This window comes from Tachyglossus aculeatus, chromosome X2 (assembly GCF_015852505.1).
Source record: "Tachyglossus aculeatus isolate mTacAcu1 chromosome X2, mTacAcu1.pri, whole genome shotgun sequence".
NCBI lineage: Eukaryota > Metazoa > Chordata > Mammalia > Monotremata > Tachyglossidae > Tachyglossus > Tachyglossus aculeatus.
The window spans coordinates 14039039-14056435 of NC_052100.1; the positions used below are offsets into that span (position 1 = coordinate 14039039).

Sequence of the window (17397 nt, forward strand, 5' to 3'; positions counted from 1 at the left end):
ACTCAGTTGTCTATCTTTCTATGACACTTAATAATAATATTATTTTTATTCTTGTGGTATTTGTTAGTGATTACTACGTGCCAGGCACGGTACTAAGTGCTGGGGTGGATACAACGTGGCTTAGTGGAAAGAGCCTGGGCTTGGGAGTAAGAGGACATGGGTTCTAATCCTGACTCCTCCACTTGTCTGCTGTGTGACCTTGGGCAAGCCACTTAACTCCTCTGTGCCTCAGTTACCTTATCTATAAAATAGGGATTAAAACTGTGAGCCCCCGTGGGACAACCTGATTACCTTGTATCTACCCCAGCACTTACAACAGTGCTTGGTACATAGTAAGTGCTTAACAAACACAGTAATAACAATAATTATTATTATTACACTGTCCCTGTCCCACATGGGTTAACAGTCTTAATCTCCATTTTACAAATGAGGCAACTGAGGCACTGAGAAGTTAAGTGATTTGCCCAAGGTCACACAGCCAACAAGTGGTAGAGCCAGCATTAGAAACCAGGTCCAGCTGGGGCCAATTTTTTGCTTAAAGGTAATAAAAGTTTTCTATAGGTCCAGTGTGAATGCAAATGAAATCCTGACACCCCTGCACAGAATCCAGGTATAGCGGGCCAGACACAAAGGAGAATGTGCAGAACTGAGCCAAAGATCACAAGGGTTTTGGGGAAATGACAATCATTCTCCCTGGGAAGTAGCCTGGAAAGATAGTAGGGAATGGTTCCAAAGAAACAGCTTCTGAAACTACGGCTTGCAGAGAGTACAACTTGGTTTGAGAAGATGCAGAGAAAGGCAAGTGGGGATCATGGGTGACAAGGAACCATCACGTTGGGAGAAGGGAATGGAGCAGTGCAGTGTACTGGGGGAATCCGAGGGAGCCGGAGGAGGCTGCATGGATGCCAGGCAGATTCTAATTAACCCAGAATAATTCCAAACTCACCCCGATATAGACCTGTTCCTCCTGCCCCCAGGCCAAGAAAGTAAGCAGGCTGCCTGCCAGACTGCCCCATCCCAGAAGGGGTAGAGAAAAATTAAATTCAGCTTTCTGCCCTATTGTCATTCACCCTAGACAGGAGAAGTACATGCCAGGATGGATTTATGGGGGAGGGCCTGACAAAGGCACCCTGCTCAGGTCTAAACTGATTTACCAGTTCTTTGGAAAGGGCCATATACCCCTCCTCGCCTATAGGTGAAGAAACCAAACACATGTCTGTAAACAGAGAAATAAATAAGCCTGCCTGCCAGCGGTCAAGTCCCCTGCCGCAGTTCCACTGGAAAGTACAGTAACAAGACCCTACTGACACCTGAGATTAACAAGAAGTGTAATTGCGTGGAGAGAGAGGGCAGCAGGGAGGCAACTCAGATTTTGATAGGGGTTACCTACCAATTTCCCCAAACATCTTTAATAGTTTCCCTTTAAGAGGAAGGGACTGGGCTAGAGACTGAGGCAGACTCATGAGGCCCAGACAAGATAAACCAGAGGCCAGCTCACCACCAAGCTTCACATTCACTGCCAGCCCCCAAGTGTCCTGTTCAGATCTGTTAGGCTAAAGGGAGAATGTAATTGGAGAGCATGGAAAATGTTACAACACTTGTTGTGGGGCTGGGTTAAACCAACTGAATTCTAACTCTCCTTACCCTGAGCAGTTAAACCCCTGGAGCTCAGGAGAATATTTTGGAGAATGACACCAGCAACTTAATCTGCTTTATAGAATTCCCTGCAAAGTGAATTCAAACTGACTTCTGAATCACATTGGCCACGGTGTCTCCCCCAAACACCTTAACAAACCCAATCAGTTTGTGTTATTTGCCCCATACTTGTGAATGAGCAATTCACAAAGGGCCAAATGAGGATCTGAAGGACCAAAAGTAGTGATTGTACACACAGTACAAGAGTCAAAGTATACACACATACACACACACACACCCTCACTCTCTCTCTTCAACTCTCCAAGAGGAATGAGCCAACATGGGCCTCCTCAGCTCCTTGAGGTCACAAACCCTGCTAGCTAAGACACACTAGGAGTCCCTGCTTCTCATCAACTTGGATTCCACATTTAATATATAGTTTTAAAAAAAGCCATCACTATGTACATAAATAGAAATTATTCCTTCTCCAAAGTCCTGCCTCCTTTTAGGCATGACAGACAATTAAGAACTGTCCTTCAACTGAATTCTTTTGATGGGTGCTCAACTCTATGGGGAAGGGTTTTCTGTAAGTTTAAGAGATAAGACATCCTAGGAGCTCTGGGAATTCTTGTTGCAAACGAGGCTTGGATCAGCTCATTTCCACCTGCAAAGGGGTTGTAACCTGAAGGACTGTGGAACATCTAGTGCAGAACAGAGGAAACAGAATCAGGGTTCAGCCCTTTTCCCAAACTCTCTTCATCCAGTCTCAGAAAAAGCTACTCCAAGCTTCCATGACTTGACAAAGTGTCCAGAAAGAACACCCACTCCTCTTCCTCAGCTTCCCCAGTAATAACTGCTGGTGCACGCCTTATGGCCCGCCCCACTCTGGCCCGAACCCTTTGTCAGACAGTCATCATGCCAAGGAAACAGGAAGAGGAGCTGTCACTTCTCAGCTGTTGCTTCACTTCTTCAATCTCACCACGATGGAGACAATTAAAACAATTGAGCCCATTCTCGTCTTATGACTTTGGCTCTGAGGAAGGTCCATGCCATTCACTCTGCTATGCAAGCGTTGGGTAGAGGGGAAGAAGGGAGTAGAAACGAGATGAAGTCAACCCAATCACTGAGCAGGAGCAACAGCAGGTGGACAGGAAGCTCAAGAGGGAAGAAAAAAAACGGAAGAAGGGATCAGTTCTCTGCCTTCTGTTGGCCTTTTTTTCTGGAATGTTGCTCCTTAGAGGGGCAGAACACGCCAGGCCTGGGAAGACGGGGGCCCAAGGCCTGGCCAGTCCTGTGGTGCTGGTGAGCTCGACAGAGTTCCTTCTCACCCTGGCCAGGTGAGAGGAGTCCTGGGGTTGTGCTGAGCGCCCAATCCCTGCACCCTATAGGAGGAACTTGGCAGGGCTGGTTGTGGGACTGGGACTGCAAGGCGTAGAGGCCGGCATGTCACTGGGACCTGTGCTTTGGGGGCCCTGGCGCTTGATCATGGCAGGGTGAAAGGTGGGGTGGCGGCGAGCATGCTTTGTCAGGTGGTCGCTGCGCATGAAACGCTTATCGCAGAGTGGGCAGCAGAACCTCTTCTCCCCTGTGTGGGTGCGGAAATGCCGGGCCAGTTCATCTGAGCGTGCAAATTTCTTGCTGCAGCCCAGCCAAGTGCAGGGGAATGGCCTTTCACCTGCAGGGGAAATAAAGCAACAGACTGAGAATCAACATGAACCCCCAAGGCCGGTGACAGCCGCCCTCTAAATTCCCTACTCCATTATGCAGATAATTCAGAACCCAATCCAAAATTGACAGGTCCTGTCCTTGGGGATCATATGCTATCCATCCCCAAAGCCCAGCCCTTGGATCTTCCATTTTCTGCACCAGGAACATGTCTCACCTTAGAGCTCATCTCCTCCTTACTCTTTCAGCAGTAACTATTAGCTCTAAGTTCTTTTGTTTTCCGTGGGAGTCTCTCAAGGCTCAGTTGTGGAGTCCTTCCTATTCTCCATCTACACTCACTCCCATGGAGAACTCATTCTCTTCTCCAAAAACTGCTTGTGCTTGACTTCTTTTTTCTTCCACCTCCCCTCCCTCCCCACAATTCCCTAAACTCAGCAAAAATGTCACTTTTAAGAGGACAGCATTTGTTTGAAACTTCTGAGCTTTATGATGCTTTACATCTTGTTTCCAGAGGCTTCCAGTCCCACATCCTAGAAACCTGGACACCTTTCCAGGCCTGCCAAAGGAAAATGGCACCTTGCAGCCAGTTTGATATTTCAGGGTACAGCCTCAAATATTGGGGGTGAAGGAGTGGAACAGCCTCAACTGCCTAAATTTCCTGAGTTAACACCCCAGACTCCACAGAACAACCCACAAAACAGGAGCTCACTCTCAGGGCCCTGTTGGAAAAACTGGAGCAGCTCCCCTACAGCCTTGGGCATGATTTTTTTTGACTGTTCATGCCCTGACTCCAGAAATGCCAGAACGTCTACATTCGGGGCTTGGAGTAGTGAATACATATTCATTGCTGTATTTTAGGAAGGACACAACAAAGCTGGAGTTGGTACAGAAAAGGCAACCAAGATAGTCAGGGGTGGTGGAGTAGTAATTCAAAGAGTTAGCAGTATGACCTTCACAACATCGCTAAAATCCGACCTTTCCTCTCCGTCAAACTGCTACCCTCTTAATACAACCACTCATCCTACCCTGCCTGGATTACTGCATCAGCTTCCTTGCTGAGGTCCCAGCCTCCTGCCTCTCCCCGCTCCAGCCCATACTTCACTCTGCTGCTCGGATCATTTTCCTACAAAAATGTTCATGATGTGTCACTCCACTTCTCAAAACACTCCAGTTTCAAACAAAAACTTCTCACCACTGGCTTTAAAGCAGTCCATCACCTTGCCCCTTCCTACTTCACCTCAATACTCTCCTACTACAACCCAAGCCGCACACTTTAGATCCTCTAATGCTAACCTTCTCACCGTGCCTCGATCTCACCTATCGCACCACCGACCTATTGCCCACGCCCTGCCTCTGGCCTGGAACACCTTCTCTCCTCAAATCCGACAGACAATTACTCGGCCCCTCTTCAAAGCCTTATTGAAGGCACATCTCCAGGAGGCCTTCCCTGACTAAGCCCCTCTTTCCTCTTCTCCCACTCCCTTCTGTGTCACCCTGACTTGCTCCCTTTGTTCTTCCCCCCTCACAGCCCCACAGCACTTATGTACCTATCGGTAATTTATTTATATTAATGTCTGTCTCTCCCCCCTGGCCCCCACTAGACTGTAAGCTTACTGTGGGCAGGGAATGTGTCCGCTTATCGTGGTATTGTACTCTCCCAAGCGCTTTGCACAGTGCTCTGCACACAATAAGCACTCAATAAATACGACTGAATGAATGAAGGAATGAATGCAGAGCATGGGTCTGGGTGTCAGGGGACCTGGGTTCTAATCCCGACTCTGCCACATACCTGTTGGGTAACTTTGGGCAAGTCACTTAACTCCTCCGTGCCTCAGTTTTCTCATCTGTAAAATGGGGATTAAATACCTGGCATCCCTCCCCTCTTAGGCTGTAAGCCTGGAATTGTGTCTGACCTGTCTATCTTGTTCCTGCCAGAGTGCTTACTACACTGCTGGGCACAATAATAAGCGCTTAAATACCACGGTTGTTATTAACGGAGTTCCATGAAGAAGAAAGGGCATGAGCCAGGGGTGGGAAGTAAAAGAGATGAGAACAAGGCACAGTGAGAGTAACAAAGAGCATGATCTGAGATTTGGTAGAAAGAGTGGATAAGTAAGAGGAAGAGATCTGATGAAGTGCCATAAAAGCAAAGACCAGGAATTCCTGCCTTATACAGAGAGAAACAAGTACCCATTAAAGGATTTTGAAGAGGGGGGAGATGTGAACAAAACAACATTATAAATAATGATCCAGGCAGCAAAGCCCATTATGGCATGGAGAGAGGAGTCTGAAGACAAGGAAACCAGTAAGGAGGCCGATGTAGGAGTCTAGTCGGGAGTCGGGATATGATGACTGCCCGGTCATCATCATCATCATCAATCGTATTTATTGAGCGCTTACTGTGTGCAGAGCACTATACTAAGCGCTTGGGAAGTACAAGTTGGCAACATATAGAGACGGTCCCTACCCAACAGTGGGCTCACAGTCTAAAAGGATGGTAGTCGTTTGGATGGAGAGGAAAGGGTGGATCTCGGAAATATAGTGAAGGAAAAACTAACAGGGCTTAATACAAGAGTTGAGAGCGATGAGGATAATAGCAAGATCAGGGGCTCCAGAAACAGGGACAAGGGTCGTGCTGTCAACTGCGACGGGAAAATGAGGTAGAGGAAAGGATTTGTACAGGAGGATGAGAAGTTCAGTAATTCAGTTTTAGACATATGGAGCAAAATATGTCATATTTAGACATATTGGTCATGGCAGAACATTCATGCCCTAGTGACAGTGAGGCAAGAAGAAAGGGGAGACTATAGCTGAGAGGTTGGGGCTACTGAGAGAGGTTTGGGAGTCATCTGCATTGAGGTGGTAGGCAAAGCCATGGGAGAGGATGTCAAGTGAGAAGAGAAGGGGACCTGGAACAGGGCCTTGAGAGACACCATCTTTAGGGGGTGAGACGCAGAGGAAGAACTGGCAAAAAAAAAAACCCAGCCAAGATCAAGGAGGGACAGTCAGAGAGGTAAAGAGGAGAACCAGGAGAAAATTTGGCTGGAAAACTAAAGCTAGATGGTGTTTTCAGGAGAAAGAAGTGGTTCACAGTGTCAATACAGTAGAGTCCATCAAATTTGGCAAAGGGAGAAGTAGTGTGGCCTGGTAGAAAGAGAACGAGCCTGAGAGTCAGAGGACCTGGTTTCTAATCCCGGCTCCACCACTTGTCTGCTGTGTGACTTTGGGCAAGTCATTTAACTTCTCTGTGCCTCAGTTACCTCACCTGTAAAATGGGGATTAAATCTGTGAGCACCATGTGGGACTGTGTCCATCCTGAATAACCTGTATTTATCCCAGAGCTGGCACATAGTAAGTGCTTAACAAATACCATAAAAAAATAAATAGAATTAAAAGAGAGATATCCTTGGTGATTATGGAAAGGGTGGTCTTGGAGTGAAGGGGGCAGAAATCAGATTGTAGTGAATCAAGATAGGCACTGGAGGAGATGAAGTGAAGTTAACAGATATATACAATCACTCAGTGATTTGGACAGGTACTGGAGCACAGAGATGGGGGCAATAGCTGGAAGATGTAGTAGATTCCAAAGAGGATTTTTTTCAGCACAGCATACTCCCAGTTCTGAACAACATCAGTAAATAAAATCCAGAGCCACGTCACACAATAATGACACAGGCCAGGACTGACGCTTCTCCTGACATTACATCCAACCACTACAGGGAATTCAATTCCCTCCCAGCTTCTCCAACACAAACTGAAAATTGACTTCTCTGCTGTATCCAAAATCAGCATAAAATTGTAGCGTGGTACAGAAGGCTGCCTAAATCTAGTTAAAATCTTTACCCAACTACCTCATCAATTCTATGCCGCTTTACGATGAAGTGGAGAAGGAAGAGTTTGTCATGGATGCTAAGGTTAGAATAGAATTTCAGCTCCACCACCAGCTAAGACTTTTTAATTAAAAAGTATTGCCATCAATTAAAGAAAGTAGATGAACTTATAAAAATGATCAAAGACCCTGACAGGCATTCAAAGGTTTGCAGAGACGTTCGGAAGGGCTATTCCTCCTACAAGGTGCTTTATAATAATAATAATAATAATGGTGGCATTTGTTAAGCGCTTACTATGCGTGAAGCATTGTTCTAAGTGCTGAAACGGTGGTGGCTGTGCTGCTTAAATTTGGCAAGTTTTCACTTAAGTTGAAAAACCACTATCAGACAGCAGAGCAGAGCTGTTATTTCTTAAGCCTCCTGCAAAGACTAATAATATATTATGACAACTTATTTAATGTTGTAATGTTATGCTTCAGTGAAAGCATAACATGGGAAGCAGTGTGGTCTAGTGGAAAGAACATGGTTCTGGGAGTTAGAGGACCTGGCTTCTAATCCCCTGGACAAGAAACTTAACTTTTCTGGGTCTGTTATCTCATCTGTAAAATGGGAATTAAATCATCTTCCCTCCTACTTAGAATGTGAGCCCCAACTGGGACAAGGACTGTGTCCAACATAATTATCTTGTATCTGTCTCAGCATTTAGTATAGTGTTTAGCACATAGTAGGCACTTTTCATTCATTCATTCAATCGTATTTATTGAGCGCTTACTGTGTGCAGAGCACTGTACTAAGTGCTTGGGAAGTACAAGGTGGCAACATATAGAGACGGTCCCTACCCAACGGCGGGCTCACGGTCTAGAAGGGGGAGACAGACAACAAAACAAAACACGTGAACAGGTGTCAAGTCATCAGAATAAACAGAAGTAAAGCAAGATGCACATCATTAACAAAATAAAATAAATAGAATAGTAAATATGTACAAGTAAAATAAATAGAGTAATAAATCTGTACAAACATACAGGTGCTGTGGGGAGGGGAAGGAGGTAAGGCAGGGGGGATGGGGAGGGGGAGGAGGGGGAAACGAAGGAGGGGGCTCAGTCTGGGAAGGCCTCCTGGAGGAGGTGAGCTCTCAGTAGGGCTTTGAAGGGAGGAAGAGACCTAGCTTGGCGGATGTGCGGAGGGAGGGCATTCCAGGCCAGGGGGAGGGCGTGGGCCAGGGGTCAAAGGCGGGACAGGCGAGAACGAGGCACAGTGAGGAGGTTAGTGGCAGAGGAGCGGAGGGTGTGGGCTGGGCTGTAGAAGGAAAGAAGGGAGGTAAGGTAGGAGGGGGCGAGGTGACGGAGAGCCTTGAAGTCGAGAGTGAGGAGTTTTTGTCTGATGCATAGGTTGATTGGTAGCCACTGGAGATTGTTGAGGAGGGGAGTAACATGCCCAGAGCGTTTCTGCACTGCACAAAGATGATCCGGGCAGCAGCGTGAAGTATAGACTGAAGTGGGGAGAGACACGAGGATGGGAGATTAGAGAGGAGGCTGATGCAGTAATCCAGTCGGGACAGGATGAGAGATTGATCCAGCAGGGTAGCGGTTTGGATGGAGAGGAAAGTGTGGATCTTGGCGATGTTGCGGAGGTGAGACCGGCAGTTTTTGGTGACGGTTTAGGGAAGTAGCGTGGCTCAGTGGAAAGAGTACAGGCTTTGGAGTCGGAGGTCATGGGTTCAAATCCCGACTCCGCCAATTGTCAGTTGTGTGACTTTGGGCAAGTCACTTAACTTCTTTGTGCCTCAGTTCCCTCATCTGTAAAATGGGGATTAAGACTGTGAGCCCCACGCGGGACAACCTGATCACCTTGTATCCCCCCAGCGCTTAGAACAGTGCTTTGCACATAGTAAGTGCTTAACAAATACCATTTTATTATTATTATTATTATGTGGGGGTGAACGAGAGAGCAGAGTCAAGGATGACACCGAGGTTGCGGGCTTGTGAGACGGGAAAGATGGTAGTGCCATCAACACTGATGGGAAAGTCAGGGAGAGGGCAGGGTTTGGGAGGGAAGATAAGGAGCTCAGTCTTGGACATATTGAGTTTTAGATGGCAGGCAGACATCCAGATGGAGATGTCTTGAAGGCAGGAGGAGACACGAGCCTGAAGGGAGGGAGAGGGAGCAGGGGCAGAGATGTAGATTTGGGTGTCATCAGCGTAGAGATGATAGTTGAAGCCGTGTGAGCGAATGAGTTCACCAAGGGAGTGAGTGTAGATAGAGAACAGAAGGGGACCAAGAACTGACCCTTGAGGAAACCCTACAGTAAGGGGATGGGAGGGGGAGGAGGGGCCAGCAAAAGAGACTGAGAATGAACGGCCAGAGAGGTAAGAGGAGAACCAGGAGAAGACAGAGTCTGTGAAGCCAAGGTTGGATTAGACAGGGCAGATTTGAAATGCAGATGGGAGATTGACAGACCGCTGGAAAGGATGAGAGTTGATGTAGGCCTGAGAGAGAGTTGGGGAAAGGGCTATAATAATAATAATAATGATGGCATTTATTAAGCGCTTACGATGTGCAAAGCACTGTTCTAAGTGCTGGGAAGCTTACAAGGGGATCAGGTTGTCCCACGTGGGGTTCACAGTCTAAATCCCCATTTTCCAGATGAGGTAACTGAGGCCCAGAGAAGTTAAGTGACTTGCCCGAAGTCAAGCTGACAAGTGGCAGAGTCGGCATTTGAACCCATGACTTCTGACTCCAAAGCCCGTGCTCTTTCCATTGAGCCATGCTCAGCAAGGTTTTCAGGACAAGAAGGGCAGAAGTGGGGATACTGAGGGCTTCAGAAGGTAGATCTACCTCCTGAAGAAGCAGTGTTGACTAGTGGATAGAGCCCGGGCCTGGGATCTAATCTCGGCTCTGCTAATTGCCTGCTGTGTGACCATGGGCAAGTCACTTAACCTGTGCCTCAGTTACCTCATCTGCAAAATGGAGATTAAGACTGAGGCCCATGTGGGAGGACATGGACTGTGTATGTTATATCTACCCCAGTGCTTAATAAAGTGCCTGACACAAAGTAAGCTCTAACAAAACACCATTAAAAAAAGGGATATACGTCTAGAGTAATTGGTGGAGTCAGTGAGCATGGTAGAAGTAATTTTCCTGAGCAAAGACGGCACAGTTGTAGCAAATGACGGTGAATGAAGTGGCATAAGTCTGGTGCCTGGGTTTCCACCAACAGTCTCTGCAGCCCAGCACAAAAGTGAAAGAAGTGAAGTGGAGGTGATCCAGGGCTGGGAATTGGCGGTGACAGAGGAACAGTGGGGAAAAGGAGTTGAGTTTGGAGGAAAGAATGGAGTAGAAAGGGGAGGTTTGGTAGATAACCCAACTGACAAGATGCCTTGAGATGAGTGGGGGGAGGGAGAGGGAGGGAGAGGGAGAGAGAGAGAGAGAGAGAGAGAGAGAGAGAGAGCGCGAGAGAGTGTGTGTGTGTGTGTGTGTTGGAGGGGGAGAGGGGTATTCTGAAGACTGGAGGGAGATCTCTTAAGGGAGAGCACTTCCCTGTAACCTAAGCACTTAGGTATTCAAGCAATTTATCAACAATAATAATAATTGGGGTATTTAAGTGCTGCAGTAGAGACAATGCAATCAGATCAGAAACAGTCCCTGTCCCACAAGGGACTTACAGTCTAAAGGGGAGGTTAATTTATTTCAATGTCCATTTCCTCCACTAGATTGTAAGCTCCCTGAAGGAAAGTATCAGATCCCAACCACTTAATTTAATTTCTGAAGCATGTGCTCAATAAGTACTATTAATTGATAGAGAGAGATGAGAAAAGGCTCTTTTAGTATGTACACTATATGCTCCGGGTGGGTAGGGAATGGGTCTACCAACTCTATTTTATTGTACTTTCTCAAGCGTTTAGTACAGTGCTCTGCACACAGTAAGTGCTCAATAAATGATTGAATGAATGAAATAAATACTACTGTTTGATTTATATTTAATGGAAGAGGGGAAGGAAATAGCATAGAGCCTGAAAATGACAGTAAGAAAATTTAGACGGGCGGGAGAAAGTGTTTTCACCCATCCCCAATGTTTAAGTGGAAAAAATGCTGGACTGCACGTTCTGAGATTTGGGAAATAAATCCCACTTTCCCCTGACCCCAAAAGTCCCTTTCATTTTCCCAAAAAGACTCCTCACTCCAAAGGATATGCCTCTCCAAAACCTATTTCCAAAGTCTGAGTCCGAAAACCAGAAACAGGTCAATTAAGGCCAAATTATATTCAAAGGCTTCTGAGAGAAGTTTCCTTCCTTTTAATCACCTAGGCTCACTGTGGGAACACACCCCTTTCCCTCTAGATTCCCTCATTCACCCTTAATCAGGGAAAGGTCCTAAGTCAAAAGACTCTAAACTCACAGAGTTTTGGGCAGAGGGAAAAGAAATCAAGAACAATGTAAACAATCCCAACAAAAAGAGAACCATTTTTGGATTAAACAAACCACTTAAACCACAGAATGGAGAGAACCCAGTGAAATGGACTTTTACCCTTATGGATAATTCACTCCTCATTAGCAGCTCCCTAAAAGAATAAAAAGCAAAGAGGTTCCATTTGGGTTGATTTTGCTCCTCAGCAGTCTAGGAAAAATGTTAGTGGGAGAAGAGGTTGAACCTTTGGCTAAAATGAGGTCTCTGTCCTTTGTTCAATAACAATCTATATTCTCCTGGTTAGAGATATTTAGCACTGACTATAGTTGGCTGGGTCCACAATTTGGCTTTAATCCAAGTAATTTGGAAAGGAGTTTACAAAAAAAATCAGTGCCAATGCATAATAAGTGCCCTGGGTGCAGAATTAAATACCAAATTTAACACCTCTTTCGTGGGTATGGGCTGTTAAAATAAGTGACTAACTGTTAACTAACTCATTGTGCACAGGGCACATGTCTACCAACTCTGTTATATGTACCCTCCCAAGTGGTTAGTACAGTGGTCTGCACAGTAAGCGCTCAATAAATATGATTAATTTGAATTTCCCACCTCATAAAAATAATCTAAAGCCACCAGCCCTCCTGAACCTACATTAAACCAAAATAGATCACCTCCAGACACAGCTCTCTGCTCTCCCCTACTCTTCCTTTTCACTGGCAATTTACAGACCATACCACAAACTCCACAATATGCCCCATAGGCCAGCCCAGTCACTGGCGGGAGAAGCCACCCAGGAAATTAAGCTGGAAAGGCAGAAAAGAAGTTTATACTGATGGGGACCTAGGGCTGGGGCCAGGTCAATTCAAGGTTTCCAAATTGACACTCATCAGACTACGGGGAATGGACTTTGCCTCCAGTGAAGTTACTAGTAGTAATAATAACACTGGTATTTGTTAAGCACACACTATGTGTCAAGCACTGTACTAAACTCAAGCCAGAAACAGTCCCTTTCCCTCAGGGGGCTCACAGTCTAATTAGGAGGGAGAATAAATATTTAATCACCATATTACAGATGAAGAAACTGAGGCACAGAGAAGTTAGGTGACTTGCACGCAAGAGGCAGAGCCAGGATTAGAAAATTTGTAACTGTCAGTGACAATTTTTTTTTCTTTTCTTCCTATGGTATTTGTTAAGTGCTATGTGCCAGGCACAGTACTAAGCACTGGGGTAGATGCAGATTAATCAAATCTGACACATGGGTTTCGCAGTCTTAATCCCCATTTTACAGATGAGGTAACCGAGGCACAGAGAAGTGAAGTAACTTGCCCAAGGACACACAGCTAACATGTGGCAGAGCCAGGATTAGAACCCAGGTCCTTCTAACTCCCAGGCCCATGCTCTACACATTAGGCCACGCTACTTCTCAGTTAAGCCCCTTCTCTGGTGGGAACCCCATGACAGTCAAGAAGGTGGAAACAGTATTGAACAGTTACACAAAACACCAGTTAAAGGGGTCTCTGAGATCTTCAATAAAAATGGGGAAAACAAAAGGCAGCAGAACCATTTTATTCCCCACCAAATGGGGGCCGCCTTCCCTGGTAACCCTTTAGGCATCTTGTATTGGGGTATTATAATAATAATAATAGTATTTGTTAAGTGCTTACTATGTGCCAAGCACTGTTCTAAGCGCTGGGGTAGATACAAGGTACTCAGGTTGTCCCGCGTGGGGCTCCCAGTCTTCATCCCCATTTTAAAGATGAGGGGACTGAGGCCCAGAGAAGTTAAGCGACTTGCTTGTCTTGGGCAAGCCACTTAACTTCTCTGGGCCTCAGTTACCTCATCTGTAAAATGGGGATGAAGACTGGGAGCCCCATGTGGGACAACCTGATCCCCTTGTATCCCCCCAGCGCTTAGAAGAGTGCTTTGCACATAGTAAGCGTTTAACAAATACCATCATCATTTTTATTATCATGTGGCAGAGCCGGGATTAGAACCCACGACCTCTGGCTCCCCGGCCCGTGCTCCTTCCACTGGGCCACGCTGCTTCTCTGTTGTGTGTGGAGGGGGGTGGGGGAGGGGGAGAAGAGAGCCTTACCAGTTCTGTCTTTGACCGGCAACGAATCTTAACCCCAAAACCCTTCTCCCCTTTCATTTCCAAACCTAATCATTCTAAAAACAACAAAAAGCACACCCTTCCCAAGGCACGTCGCCCCAACCAGAGCCTGTCTAGGGCTCCATTCCACCCACTCAGCCCTGAAGTTAGTCCCATCCACTCTCGTGAACTGAGCTGCCTTCCCGCTCCTCCGTAGCTCTTCTGCACCTCTCTCTTCCGAACTACACCCATCCTCACTTATCACCAATTAAAATGCAAACGTCGCCACTCCCGCTATCCTAGCCCGTCTCGATTCCTGCATTGGCCTCCTTGCCGACCCCCCTGACTCCTGGTCTCTCCCCACTCCGGTCCATACTTCACTCTGCTGCCCGGATCATTTTTGTACAAAAACGTTCAGTCCATATTTCCCCCCTCCTCAAGAACCTGCAGTGGTTGCCCATCCACCGCCGCATCACACAAAAATTCCTCACCACTGGCTTTATGGCCCTCCATCACCTTGCCCCCTCCTACCTCAGCTCGCTACTTTCCAACTACAACGCAACTCGCACACTTTGCTCGTCTAAATGACAAGCTTCTTACGGTACCTCGATCCCGTCTATCTCGCCGCCTAACCGTCGCCCACGTCCTGCCGCTGGCCTGGAACGCCCTCCCTCCTCAAATCTGCCAGACAACGCCTCTCCCTCCACCGCCCCCCTTTCCAAGGCACATCTCCTCCATGGGGCCTTCCCTGACTAAGCCCTCTTTTCGTTTTCTTCGAGACTCTTCTGCGTCGCCCTTTATTCACCCCTCCCTCAGCCCCACATCCCTTACATACTTATCCCTAATTTATTGATTTATATTGTCTGCTCCCCCTCTAGCCTGTAAGCTCGTTGTAGGCAGGGAACGTATCTCTCCCACGTAATTAGTACAGTGCTCTGCACACAGTAGAGGCCTTCCCAGACTGAGCCTCTTCCTTCCTCTCCCCCTCGTCCCCCTCTCCATCCCCCCATCTTACCTCCTTCCCTTCCCCACAGCACCTGTATATATGTATATATGGTTGTACATATTTATTACTCTATTTATTTATTTATTTATCTTACTTGTACATTTCTATCCTATTTATTTTATTTTGTTGGTATGTTTGGTTCTGTTCTCTGTCTCCCCCTTTTAGACTGTGAGCCCACTGTTGGGTAGGGACTGTCTCTATGTGTTGCCAATTTGTACTTCCCAAGCGCTTAGTACAGTGCTCTGCACATAGTAAGCGCTCAATAAATACGATTGATTGATTGATTGACAGTAAGCAGTCAGCCTCAAAAACCCAATTCGGGGAGGTGGGGCCGCAACACCACCCGATGAGACGGCCAGGACATCACTTAGATGGAAATATCTTAAGAATTTAGTACACTTTGTACCTTCTCGGCCCTTCCTCCCCTCCCCAAATGGGCACCAGGCCAAACTCGCAGTCACACCACACCGCCTAGCCCCACCCCTCCCACTCCTCACCCACCCGGTCCCCACTATGAAGGCGGGAATTGACTCCCGCTTTGCAACTGTACTAGCCACCCTCCCTTCCCCATTTAGCCCGTTTCACATCTCTCTCGCCACTCATTTTACAAGAGGGGGCGGGGAGGTTGAAACAGACCAACTCTTTCGGCACAGTATTCCCTTAAACTTCTATACTCCGCTGTTCCCAAACCCTCCCCATCCATACACAAAACCCCGCACACCCGGACCGGCCAGCCCGCTGGCCCATCCATCCCTTCTGAGCCACGCCAAAATCCCTTTTGCCGAAAGAGGGGGAGAAATCTCTGGTCCTCCGCGTCCCCCCGGCTCTACGATGCCCTGGCCCGTACTAGGAAGGGGGACACCACGCGTGGGTGGAGAGGGTGGGGGAGAGAGAATGTGGCAGGGGCCGCGTGGAAAATCACCGATCCAATCTCCCCCACGCCCACCAAGTTGCGTTAGAGGCGTTTTCTCCCTTGTAGCCGGCGGGGAACGAAAGGGGGAGGGGGGCGAGGGATCGGGGGTGAAAGTGGAAATAGGAGGGCAAGAAACGGAGAAAGGGGTGGAGGTGAGACGACCGGGGAAGGCAGGGTGAGGGGCGGAACCGGGGTGGCGGGGTGTGATAAAGGCGGAAGGGGGACTACAGAGAAGTTCCAGGGTCGAGGAGCCTCTGGCGGCTGGGCTCACCTGTATGCGTTCGCATGTGAGCCTTCAGGTGGGACGATTTCCCGTAAACTTTCAGGCAGTCCGGGAAGAGGCACGGATGGCGCTTGCCAGGCGGCGAAGGGCTGTGGCAGCGGGCGGCGGCGGCGGGGCGAAGCGGGCTAGCGGTACCACTCTCGGGATCTCCTGCCTCCCCGGGGTAGGAACAGGACGAAGAGGACGATGAGGAGTTGCCGCCGTCCGAGCGCGTGGAGGTGGGGCGCAGCCCGCCCAGGTCCGTCAGGATGGTGGCCACGGCCAGCAGGTTAGGGGGCGCCGGGGCCGCAGCCCCGGGAAGCGTGGCCAGCCCGCCGCCGGAGCCGCTCCCCGCCTTGGGCAGCGTTTCCCGCACCTCCCGGCTGCAGTCCCCAGGGGGCGGGGGGTCGGGCTGGGCCAGGGCGGCGGCCGGCCGGTGCACCACGGCCCCTGTGGAGATGGACATCAGGCACTCGGCGGCGAAGTAGTCCAGGCAGGCCACCGCAGACATGCCCCACCCAGGCCGGGCCCGAAGAGTTGGGGGAAAGCGGAGCCCAGGTCGATGCCGCCGCCGCCGCCGCCGCCCACGCCGGTTCCTCGGTGCCTCCCCCCCGCTGTACTCCCCGGCTCCGCCCGCCCCGCGCACAGAATGACGCGTCCTGACGCACCGAAGAGCGAGGGGGGCGGGGGACCCCGCCTAGGGGGCTTGAGGCGCGGCGGGTTCCACCTCGAGGGGAAGGACAGTCCCGCCCCCCCCCAGATAACAACTCTCGGAGAAACGGGGGCCCGCCCCGCCCCCTTTTCAACTTCCCGCCACCCCGCCCCTTTTCGGCTTCGGCCCCGGGATGTAGTGGACCGCCCTGCCCCCGTGGCTCCCCTTCCACGTGCTCCGCGGGCAGCGCCCGCCTCCCCCCCCCCCTTCCAACGCTCCTCCCCTCCTCCCCTCTAAGGGGGTTGTTCTCCTACTTCTTCCTCTGTTCGCCTCCTTCTCCTGTCACCGAGACACGCCTCCATTTTCCAGAGATCTCCTCTCCCCTCCTTCCCCTCCCCACAGCACCTGTATATATGTATATATGTTTGTACCTATTTATTACTCTATTTTATTTGTACATATTTATTCTGATTATTTTATTGTGTTAATATGTTTGGTTTTGTTCTCTGTCTCCCCCTTCTAGACTGTGAGCCCACTGTTGGGTAGGGACCGTCTCCATATGTTGCCAACTTGGACTTCCCAAGCGCTTAGTACAGTGCTCTGCACACAGTAAGTGCTCAATAAATACGAATGAATGAATGAATGAATGAATGAATGAATAATGCGCTCCCCCTCCCACTTTTGCTGGACACTGCCTGTTTTTTCGGGCACTCCCTTCTCCGTCTCTCAGAGGGGCTCTCCCTGGATCCCTCTCCTCCTCTTTTCCCCCGGCACTCACCCTGCCTCGCTCCCAGGTACTGCCCCTGCCCCTCCCTTTCCTCTCCAGACAGCATTCCCTCCTTACCCCAAGCACATTCACTGTAGCCCTGATAATAATAATAATAATGATGGCATTTATTAAGCGCTTACTATGTGCAAAGCACTGTTCTAAGCGCTGG

General features: G+C 48.8%; 1 protein-coding gene across 1 annotated transcript; it reads right to left on the bottom strand.

Moving 5' to 3' along the window:
* Positions 1-492: 492 nt before the first annotated feature.
* KLF16 (Kruppel like factor 16) lies at positions 493-16318 on the bottom strand. Its single transcript, XM_038771274.1, has 2 exons — positions 15817-16318; positions 493-3310 (listed from the first exon to the last, which is right to left on the bottom strand). Exons 1-2 carry the CDS (start codon positions 16316-16318, stop codon positions 3018-3020), a joined length of 795 nt encoding a protein of 264 aa, XP_038627202.1. The 3' UTR covers positions 493-3017.
* Between the last annotated feature and the right edge of the window lie 1079 nt (positions 16319-17397).

Coding starts and splice junctions, on each gene's coding strand:
- KLF16 (XM_038771274.1), bottom strand. CDS start 16,318: ATGTCTGCGGTGGCCTGCCTGGACTACTTCGCCGCCGAGTGCCTGATG. Junction 3,311..15,816: donor TCACATGCGAACGCATACAG/GTGAGCCCAGCC, acceptor TTTCCCCTGCAG/GTGAAAGGCCATTCCCCTGC.